The sequence below is a fragment of the Cryptomeria japonica genome, chromosome 6 (assembly GCF_030272615.1).
Source record: "Cryptomeria japonica chromosome 6, Sugi_1.0, whole genome shotgun sequence".
Taxonomy (NCBI): Eukaryota; Viridiplantae; Streptophyta; class Pinopsida; order Cupressales; family Cupressaceae; genus Cryptomeria; species Cryptomeria japonica.
This window is the reverse complement of record NC_081410.1, coordinates 419,415,272-419,426,774: the sequence shown is the minus strand read 5'-3', so window position 1 is coordinate 419,426,774 and position 11,503 is coordinate 419,415,272. Positions and strand designations below refer to the sequence as shown.

General features: G+C 35.5%; 1 protein-coding gene across 1 annotated transcript; it reads left to right on the top strand.

The window, feature by feature from the left end:
* Nucleotides 1–4,600: 4,600 nt before the first annotated feature.
* On the top strand, nucleotides 4,601–7,191 carry LOC131038966 (uncharacterized). Its single transcript, XM_057971596.2, has 3 exons — nucleotides 4,601–5,298; nucleotides 6,290–6,578; nucleotides 6,913–7,191. The coding sequence occupies exons 1-3, from the start codon at nucleotides 4,837–4,839 to the stop codon at nucleotides 6,930–6,932; spliced, it is 771 nt and encodes a 256-aa protein (XP_057827579.2). The 5' UTR covers nucleotides 4,601–4,836; the 3' UTR covers nucleotides 6,933–7,191.
* The last annotated feature ends 4,312 nt before the right edge of the window (nucleotides 7,192–11,503 follow it).

Genomic DNA, 11,503 nt, shown 5'->3' with positions numbered 1-11,503 from the left:
CTCGATTTCTCTGAAAGATAATTAATCTTCCCAAAACTTCAGCCAAGATGATGAATAAGAAGGGCAATAGTGGATCCCCTTGTCTGATCCCACGGGAGGTCTGAAAGAATCCTTGTGGGCTACCATTTACCAGCACAAAGGTCCACACTCCACCTAACACATGCACAAACCCAATTAATCCATCCTTCTGAGAATCCAAACCTATTAAGAACCTAGAATAGGAATTCCCGGTCCACCATGTCGTATGCTTTCTTGATATCTAATTTAATCAACATTCATTCCACCTTTGCTTGTCTTACAGTATGAATGGTTTCATGTGCAATTATTATTCCTTCAACAATTGATCTACCTGGAACAAACCCGCTCTGCTCTTGTAAAATAATGTAATTTAGAATTGGTTTCAATTGATTAGAGATTACTTTTGTTACCACTTTAAGAATGGTATTACACAATGAGATTGGCCTGAATTCATTAAAAGAAGTGGGGTGCTCCACTTTGGGGATAAGGGCTATAAGTGTGCAATCCAGCTCCTTTGCTACATACGCCTTTCTCTGCGGCTCCTCCACCACAACCCAAACATCTTTCCCAACTATATCCCAAAAGGTCTGATAGAAAAAGGTCGAGAACCCATCCGGTCCCAGGGCTTTGTCCCCCATCATGCTGAAAACTGCCTTCCGAACCTCTTCAAACTGGATAGGTTTCATGAGCGCCTAATTTTGTGCTTCTGTGATCAACTCTAGAATAGTACTGAGTCTATTTTGTTGATACTCCACACTTATATTACCCTCCTTAGACAATAAAGTTGAGAAGAAACTAACTGCCTCTCTGTTGATATCCTCTGGATTGTCCAAAAGGACATTTTCCTTGTTATGGATGGAAGTGATTTTGTTCTAGGATCTTTTGGCCTTGACTGAGTTATGAAAATATTTTGTATTTTTGTCCCCTTCCTTAAGCCAGTACTCCCTCAATTTCTGCCGCCAATAGATTTCTTCCCATGCTAGGATCTCATTGTACTATTTTTTAAGGTCACGTTCCTGCAAAAAAGACTCCGAGGACATTCCATTTTGAATTATTGTTTCTTGTAATGCGGCCAGCTTCTCCTCCAAATCTTGCTTATTAGCAAAAATATTGCCAAATTTAGTGTGGTTCCACTCTTTAACTTTAGACTTAACAAATTGCAATTTGTTAACAAACCTAAATACCATTTTACCTAGCACCTCAGGAGTCTCAGACCACCATTTCGCTATTAGGTCTTGCAGGCTCCCATCCCTCAACCACATCTTTTCAAATTTAAAGGGGCACCTTATGGGGGGGCCATCAAATGCAATAATGAGTTCCACCGGTAGATGATCTAAAGCAACCATCAGTTGGATGTTTGAAACAAAAGGAGGGGGGATTTTGCCCAAGACCCTCCCAAGAAAAATCAGTCCAGTTTTTTCGCTACATGATTCCCCAAAATCCTTCATTTCGACCATGTAAATTGTCCTTCCTTGGATTTGATTTCTCTGAGATCATTACTAATCGCAAAATTTTGAAAATTTGGTTGGGATGAAGTAGGACCTCTCTTGCCCCCCACTTTATCACTTGCTTCCAGAATGACATTAAAATCTCCCCCAATAATGATAACTCCTTCTTCCAGTTCTTGGATGAGAAAGGAGAGGGATTGCTAGAAGTTTCCTTGTTGATTTGGCTTAGTTGGTCCATAAACATTAATAAAAAAGAAATCAACATTCAAGGGGAAGGAATGGATCTTACACACCTACCACATCCAAGAGTCAACAATTACCTCCACCTTATGGCTTGACGGGTTCTAGAGTATACCCAAACCTCCCGACGCACCCTTCGAGTCTACAAAGACTCCCTTCCACTGCTTCCAAGATCTCATGAGCAAACCTGCATCCTCTTTATTAAGCTTAGTTTTCTACAAAAATACTACATCCGGCCTTAATTGATCCAAACCTCTTTTGATCAATCGACGTTTGTTAGGGGCATTGCAACCGTTGACATTCCATGTTATGATTTTCATTGTCCTTCAGGAAGGGTAACTCCCTTCCCTACTATGAGTTTGCTTTGTCCCTTAGCGCTTCCGGCCATTGCAGTTCTAACTTGATTTGATTTCCTACCTATAGATCTCTTTTCCCCCAGGCGAATCTTGTTCCACTTAGGTTCATTCTGCTCTACTGTCCGTGACTCCAAGATGTCTTCCTCATCCATCCATCCCCATTCATCATCATCTTCATCTCCCTCAATATCTCTACTTGCATTAGCTCTGTCCTTTTCAAGAGAACCCTCTTGCAGATCCTTAGTCTTCTCGGTCACCTCCAAAGTTTGTCCCCTTCCCACAAGGGATGTGGCTCTAGACTTCGCTTCATCCAGTACCTCTACTACTTTCTCCACCCGAGCAATAGCTTCTTCTACCCACACTGCTGCCTCCAGTTGTTTATTTACGAGGGAAACATACACAATTATCTCTTCCTCCGTTGAGATCTTCTTGTTTGCAGCCGACGAAACCTCCCCTTGGATCAGGGGTAGCTACGTAGGTTGTGTAATGCCATTATCTATTTCCTTCTCATCCATTTCATTTTCTTTTCTCACAAAAAAAATTACCTCTTCTTGAATCGTTGTCTCCACATTTTTCCCTTTTGGGCCAATCAGACATGTATCCTCCGAATGTCCATCTTTTTTGCAGTATTTGCATCTTTCACTTGTTTCTTCAATCTCAATCTTTTGTAGCCACTGCCCTTCATTGTTGATGATCTCTATGTTTGCTGGAAGGGGGTAATGGGGTTTCCAACCAATGCAAATTCGTGCATATATACTGAAATCTTTAGACTCTATAGCCTCATCAGCTTTGATGTAAAAACCTAGTTTATTACCTATAGCTTGGAAAGACTCCTCATTCCAGTATTCTCTGGGGAGGTTTTATAATCGGAACCATATGGGTACCTCTTCAATTGGCGCCTGCAATGGATTAAAGTTAGGTTCCCAATCTCGAATATATAGTCCTCTACCACCCTAAAAAAAGGGTCCACTATTTAGAATCCACTGTTTATCCTTCTCATTCTCAGTGATCACCAAGAAGAAACCATTTGGCAAGGTTTTTACTCAAGCTTGCGGTTCCAGTTTTCCACGCACCATCCTTTCACTTTACCCACAGATGGCCAATCTCCAAAACATTTTAGAAACAGGCCCTGCACCCGAAAAAAAGCCACTGATCCGGTCCAACTTTGATTATCCAGCATCAACGAGACTCTCTCTGGTCTCTCCTCATCTCGACTCGCGGGGGCCTTGTTCGTCTTTTGCATTTTTGTCTTTGGTCGCCATTCTTTTTCCTGGAAATGTTGCCATATGGTTTTTGGTCCATATTCTTTATTACGATGCCCAAAACTACTAAGATTCTCACTTCTACCTAAGTTGGCCTCCCTGACTCTGATCTCCTCCCCCCACTGCTTTTGGGGGTAAAAAAACTTGTTCTGATCCTCCCAAGCCCTATTTGGTTTTTGCCATGGTCATTTACCAGTCCGCATCTGTTTGAAACCTTGATGCGTATTCTGAAAATCATACCTTCGCTCTTGGGGATGTCCTCCCTGTGCTCGAAAACCTTACAAATCTCTGGGCTGAAGCCCTAGCCTCTTGCGCCGCTCCATCGTCCCAAGAATAATTATATTTTGAATGTTATTTGAATTTAGAAGTTTCTATATTGATATTTAAGGCAATCTTATAAAAAATATTAAAAAATAAATTTACAAAGTTTCTAAATTTAGATAAGAAAAAACATACTAAAAATTCATATAAAAATAATATAAAATTAGAAACAATTATATCTTAATCCTACCATTTTAAAATATTCTAAATAAATTCATAAATTTATATTAAACGTTGTAAAATAATATATATCAATTTATATTATTTATTATTATTTTTTACGGCTTATTAATAATTTTAAATGTCATATATATGATTTTTGAAAAAAAATAGCGTGTCGACACTAATTTTATTAGTTGTAATATAAGATCTAAAAGTGCAAAAACGATCATATAACCTGTCAAATTCCAGACCTGATTAGAACCCTGGGTTCCATTCCAAGTCCAAATGCCTCTTGAGAAATACAAAAATGACTAAATATTTGAGTCAATAGCCTTCTCAAAGTAGGTTACCTATTCTCCTATTCTTGCAATGACTGGTCAAGTCGATAGAGCTTTGGATGCTTCTGAATCAGTCAAAAGTCAGGAAAAATGGCTGTCAATTACAGACTTCCATTATACAATACTTGCAGGATACGTTACTGGGCATGCAACTTGAAAGGTCCTGAATTTAAGGATATCCTCAAACCTTTCCATGAAAATGTGTGTGTCTTTCTTGGAATTTGCTTTCTTTTTTGTCAATCGTTTTTTTTGTTTTTTGTTTTTCTTTTCTACCATGAAAAAAAGTGGATCCACTCTTGATGTTGAAATTTCTCTTTTTTACTAGTGTTTTGTTTTCTTAACAATGCCGGATTAGCCAAAGTCTCATAATGGATGGGTAGATCCAAATTTACCACATAAACATATCCAGTGACTTAGTCTACACAAGTGGAACTGGACTTGTTCCACACGCCATTAATTTTCCTCTGCCAATCTGTGGGGCCATTTTTAATCGGTCAACACCTTAAACTAGTAATAGCACTAACAGTAACGTAGAATAGTGTAACCAATATTCCTTCAAACTCTAGAACAAATAGAATAGTCTGTAATCAGGCAAAGAAAATTCATTAGATTTTTTATATATATATAGCCTTACTTGTTGGGTACATGAGAGATAAGAGGAGTATTTCATAGAGCTTGCAAAGCCAAAGCCATGGAGTTTTTCCAGGGGGCAAAGTCTGTGAGACTGAAAAGCCACCACAACAAATATCTTTATGCAGGGGATGATGAAATGACAGTCAATCAAGACAGAGATGGAACAGACAGAAATGTTAAATGGCAAGTTGAATTCGTTGAAGGGCAGTCTAGAATTAGATTGAAGAGCTCTTATAACTGTTATTTGACAGCAACAGAGATGCCATTTCTGTTGGGATGGACAGGAAAGAAGGTTTTACAGACTGTGCCCTCAAGGTTAGATTCCTCTGTTGAATGGGAACCAGTCAAGGATGGAAATTCTCATGTTTTGCTTAAAACACAATATGGGACTTATCTGCGTTCAAATGGGTTCACTAAACCCTGGAAGAACAAAGTTACTCATGACATTCCTCACAGAACAATTACACAGTATTGGGTTTTCTGGGAGGTTCAAATAACAGAAATAGATATGGATGCAAAGGTATGTTCTTAGCCATAGCTTTCTCTACACCCATTTTCAGCAGTTTAGTATTATTAATTACTTATCATGATCACATAGAGATGTTCATAATATTAAATTTGAGTGTTTTTGGATTTTAATTGTGTATTAATATTTAGTATCAAGTTTTTCAATCATATTCTGTGATTCATTGAAGGATGAAGATAACAAGAAAAGAGAAAGGAAAAAAGTGATTCTAATTTTATTTTTTCAGCATCCTTTCTTTCATTCTCTTTTCTTGAAGATAGCAAGAGGAGAGAATGAAAGAAAAGTGATTCTGAATTATTTTTTTTCGGCATCATTTTTTGATTCTCTTTTTTTTAAGAAAGCAAGAGAAGAGAATGAAAGAAAAGTGGTCTTGAAAAGATTTTATCAGCACCATTTTTTTAGTTTCTTCTTTTGGAGAAAGCAAGAGAAAAGAATCAAAGAAAAATGATTCAGAAAAGCTTTTTTCACCATCATTTCTTTCATTCTCTTCTCTTGAAGGTAGCAAGAGAAGGGAATGAAAGAAAAGTGATTCCGATTTTTTTTTTCTGCATCATTTCTTTCATTCTCTTCTCTTGCTTTCTTCATACTTTAAGAAAACTTTCCAGACCATTTCTTTCATTCTCTTCTCTTGTTATGTTCATCTTGATGGTGGATCACAAAATGTGATTGGATAACTTGATGTTAAAAATTATTTCACAGTTAAAAATCAAAAAACTCATATTTGTCAACGGGCCCTTGGTATGTTGGTCAAGTTAAAAGGTTCTTAATATGCCCACCAGGGATAAAGTCTTGCTGGATGCAAGGATCCAATGACAAAAAGAGATGAGGCTGGTAGCTAAAACGATTTTGTAGATGAAAAATTCTCCATTAAAAAAACACTCATATTCAATCTCAATATATTTTTTATTTTAGATAAAATTAAGTATAATCAATTATGACTTTTCCAATTAGTTAGAATTCTAAAAGTTTTATGATTTATTTGCAGTTAGCTATATCACCCCCTAGCACACCACGTACACCCAATGGACGGTCTATATACTATGCTATAGGTGATGAGAATGGAAACATAAAGAATGAATATGAGTGGCCTTACTTCATTTTCAGGGGAAATGACTTCAACAAATTGAGCATAATGTTGGAGGAACAAAGTGGTCTTCATGACATTATTATTTGTGTCCGTCATCCTCACACTAAAAAGTTGATCCGATTGGGTTTACAACTTCCTCCCAATAATGCACCTATGCATTTAGTACTTCTCCCATCATCATCAAATGGTAAGTTCTCTCATCTTTATCTTTCTTTTGTTTTATCTATCATTTAAAATATAGAAAATATATCTAAATGAACATTATTGTTTATATATTTCTTTGAATTCATTTTTTTTTTTCATATGCAATATAGATTTTAACCAAATAAATAAAAAACTTGTAGAAAATAGCAAAATACATAATGTTAAAATGCTATATATTTTAAAGTTTAGAAGAATAACATCCACACTACTTCTAACCATGTTAAATATTATATATTAATAAATCCATTTTGATTTTTTGATTTTTCGATTTTTATTATAAATTGTACTGATTTCTTTATTTGTGTGCTATTGTGTAGGAACAAGAAGCTTGGCATAAATCTTTACTTGGTGGTGGTGATACATGTAGATTCTTGATGCTTGAGCATTTATTCTTTGGGTTAAGGACATCCATTTAAGCTACAATAGTTCACCTCCAATTATCAAAATACAGCTTGACCGATGCCTCGTTTTTGTTTAATATACTACGGATGTAATGTAATGTGGATATAGAATAGAATATTATCTCAAGTAAATTGTAATATGCATTACTTAAAAGTGAGAATCATGAAGCTTGAGTAATGCAAGATTAATTTTTTGTACATACTTATAATTTATATTATACAATAATGAGTTTGTATAAAAGTGAGAATCATGTACCTTGAGTAATGTGAGAATAATTTTTGTTACATATTTGTAATTTATATTATACAATAGTGAGTTTACATGGCAGTTATGCTTTTGATATACAATCTAAAAAGTAAGAGAATTTAAAGTTTGAATGAATGCTAAAAGAGAATGTTGTTTTAAGGATTTGTAAGAAAATAAAATTATATTTATATATTTTTATTTATGGAGGATTATTCATCTTGAGCTAAGAATTAAGGACTGAGGGGTATCCATTCTACCAAATTCATTTGGGGTCTTGCACCGAGCAAGACTTGATCTCTAGTGGGCTCATTAAGAACCTTTCAACCTCACTAGTAGACCAATGACAAATTATATTTATATTGAATATAAATAATAAAAATACAATTAATTTAGTTTTGATTAGTTAGACCTGTTAGATTTAATAAAAGATGTGTAATATTGAATTTATTCAAGAACAATAAGATGATAAGAAATTAATTATATAAATATAATAAGAATAATATATGAAAGGGATGAGTTATAATATATAGTTTCATAATTTTCAAATTTGATGAAGATGAGAAAAATATAAGAAATCAAAAAATAAATGATTGCCATCTACGTTTTTTTAATTTAAGAGGATAAAAAAGAAGAATCCTATGAAAGAACGAGAAAATGTATGAACTTATTATTCTATTCCACCCAAATAATAAAAAGAAACCACTTAAGTAAACTTAATATAATAGTTACAATAATTAAATACACCAACGCTCCTCTTTAAGTGTAACTAAGGTAATAAAGAGATGGGTATTGGCAAAGGAAGACATATTAAGTACCCATATACAATATTAAATAAAACTAATCTACAAATAACGTATGGGTGGAATTATAGAACTATGCCCCACTTTTAAAAAGGAAATAGCCAATACAAATATGGTTTTTCAACTTGGAGTGTCTTGAAAATGATACAAACTAATAAAATGAGAAACTCTTTCCCCTTGGGTGGTGTGGTTGGCGGGGTAGCTTTTTCCCCTTAGGCAAAGAGCACTTGTGTGCTTTGTGTCTTCAGATTGTATGGGCATTCCTTGATGGAATGTCCTAGTACTTGACATATGTCACAAAAAGACTTATTTGGATAGTTCCCTTAGTATGACCTTCCACTTTGCAGTCAGTGCACCAAAGTTATTTACCCTCTTTGTCACTCATCTCTACGAAGGGATTGTACGGTTTTGGACTCTTTGTTGCTGCTTTCCTTAATATTGTCATCATCCTTGAGCTTTTTCTTCCCTTTGGATGTTTTTCTTTAACTTTCAATGTCCATCACCTGATTGTAGGCGTTAGTGTACGAGGACAAAGGGACAACTTTCATTTTCTTTCTGAGGGAGGGAATCAATCCTTTGACAAACCATCGTTTCTTCAGTCCATTCACCGGTTGGTTCTCCATCTTGTTCAATAATTCTTTCAGTTGTCGATTGAATGCTCGTACACTCTCGGCCTTACCCTGCTTCGTATTGTATATCTCAACCACGATATCATTGTCATCCCTTAGGAGTTTGAATTCCTCCTAGAACACCTTCTTTAGATCACTCCATCTCATTTTGTGTTGGGCGTCGAGGTCTGTGTACCAGTCAATGGCGATTCCTCAAAGGGTAGCGGGAAATGCCTTCAACTAGTAGCCCATGTTTTACAATGCCGCATGGGGTCCTCCGACCCGTCACTTATGAATCTTGGGAGTTTCTGCCTCTCCAAAATATTCTGATTTGCAACATTGTTCTTGCCAAGAAGGTACCGTGTGCTGCCTGGAAGGTACTATGTGCTGCGTGGAAGGTACTGTATGCATTCGACTAGATTGGACTATTATGCTCTTTGTGTTTTAGTGCATTTCTTGCACTCTCGGCCACGTGTGAGCTCTCTACGCGTCCACCTTTTGTGTCTTCCACACCTTGGTCACCTTTGTTTCTATATTCTCTCCTTCTTAGAGTCTTTGACTCACACCCTCCTATTTTTGACTGCTCTGCTAGAGATAGATTCCCGATTCTATACAAATTGGTTTCAAAAATTTCAGCAACCTCACCCTCAAGGTCCTGTACTACCTCTTCATTACATTCAGAGTGTTCGTATGAGTTGTTCTCATACTCGATTCTGAACTCTTCACTCGACATCGAGTGTGTGGCCTGGTCGATGAGATCTTCCTCCATTGCATCTGGAAGTGGTAGGTTCCTTACAACCTCTACCAACTGGTTCCACGTACACGAGTTATGCCTCTTCCGACTACGACTCCGACTCACACTCTGACTCTTACTTCTCTTTTTTGGACTCTCTGAGCCTTCAACAATTTCCCTTAGCTGCCATCTCTGCTCACTTTGCTCTCTTATATGGAGGGATCTTCGTACTGATCCTTCCCCTACCTCTCGAGTGGTAGTAGTACATCGTCAACCTTTGTTTGGTTGTAGGGGCATTAATTGCCAGGGGTACGACATCTGCTCGCATCCCTCTCTTCCTCTTCCCTACGGTTCCATTTTTCGTACCTCTAGAGTATCTGTTGCCGACAATGTTCACGATTGCTTTCCTCCCTTCAGTCTTGCAGTTCAATGAGGTTTCATGCCAACAACCTCAGAAGGCTCTTGAGAAGATCAAATACAACAGGGTTGCTCGTGAGTTCGCCATGTACCATGCCTTCAAGGGCAACTCTCTCCCAAGCTTCCCTCTGCACATACTGGGTGATTGAAACCTCCCACAGGTCCACCAAATCTTTCGTCAGTTGATCCTCCCGTGCTTCCGCCTGCATCACATCTTCGTGTGTATCACTTTCAATTACTATCAATTGTTGATCGAATGGTTGGCCCATTAGTGCTTACCGCCTGCCGCCATATTGATCTCCAAATTCGTATCGACAACGATGCCAAAATGTTTACCACTATGGTGTCAACTTAGATTTTTGAGTAAACAAAATAGGAATACACATATATTATTAATGAAGTAATTCACAAAACATAAATAGAATTCACAATATGGCCTGAATGATATATAGGTAAAATGGATGTACAATAGTAAAAAACTGTCGGGGTTCCCTTACAACATAGCATAAATACTACTTGGCGGTTGATAGAGATACCAACCGTTGCCAATTACCAACTAACCCCTACGGGAACCCCACATGGCTAATTAACTTAACATAATCGAAATATTATTCCTATGTCGGCATTTACAACCAACAAGCTTTTATGAAATTATTAATAAAAAGCAACAAGACTTCTTGAAGATATACTATATTACTAGAAGTGTCAATATATGAAAATCAAGTTCTTCGAGTTGTTTTGAATAATAGAAGGTATACATAAAATATAACCCATTCCTTAGATTTTAAGCATCATTGTGATATTGTAGATACATTAAAATTTTATTGTGCATAATTTTGTAATTAAAAACTTGAGACCCATTAACTCAAAAAATAATTTAACTACTTCAAATAATTGCTAAAATGAGGATTACCATTTCTAGATTTTTTAGAGCTTGTTGTCATTAAAGTAAGAGGCACAAGTCTCCGGAATTCCATTTGCAGAGACTCAGTCCATGACAATTCTAGAGATGATCTAAAAATTCTAGAGCTCCATCTAATTTGCATCTCTAAAACTATTTTCTGTTTGGTATATGTCATATCTTTTGCATAATTCATCTTTTGACACGTATTAGCAATAACTTCATCACAATCATAGGAAAAGAAACAAATATAAATATAATATTAGTATTTATCAAAATCAATGCTTGGAAATCTAGCGTTCATATTTTAGAATTAATTCTAAACTAGAGTATTGATATCTTAAATACATCTATCTAAAGAAATGTCAAGAAATATCAATTGAAACTATTTTATTTACCTTAAAATATTTTATTTTAGTTAAATTTATATTTACTACAAAGAAAGACATTTAAATTTTATTTTATTTACATTATTTTTTTCCAAAAATAATGTTTTATTCTAATTTCTAAAATTTGATTAATTACATGTAATTTTTTATATTTAAATTTTAAACTTCTTATCAGTATTTTAAAAAAATATTAATTTTTTTTTATAGAATATATATTTTAATCGAATTTATTATTCTTGATGTCTACTAATAATTTTTTTAAAAATTGCTATACATTTTAATTATGAAATAGTAGATTAAATTTTTTTTTAAATATCTTTATATTAATCTTAATATTTTGACATGTAAATGGTTGTCAAATTTAAGAAAAAAGGTAAGAGTTTTTGTTAACACACTCATGCCACCACACTTC

Bases quoted from the DNA above. Each gene is read 5' to 3' on its own strand.
- LOC131038966 (XM_057971596.2), top strand. From the start codon at position 4,837: ATGGAGTTTTTCCAGGGGGCAAAGTCTGTGAGACTGAAAAGCCACCAC. The intron at 5,299-6,289 runs GTATGTTCTTAG...ATTTATTTGCAG, and splicing joins AAATAGATATGGATGCAAAG to TTAGCTATATCACCCCCTAG. The intron at 6,579-6,912 runs GTAAGTTCTCTC...GCTATTGTGTAG, and splicing joins TCTCCCATCATCATCAAATG to GAACAAGAAGCTTGGCATAA.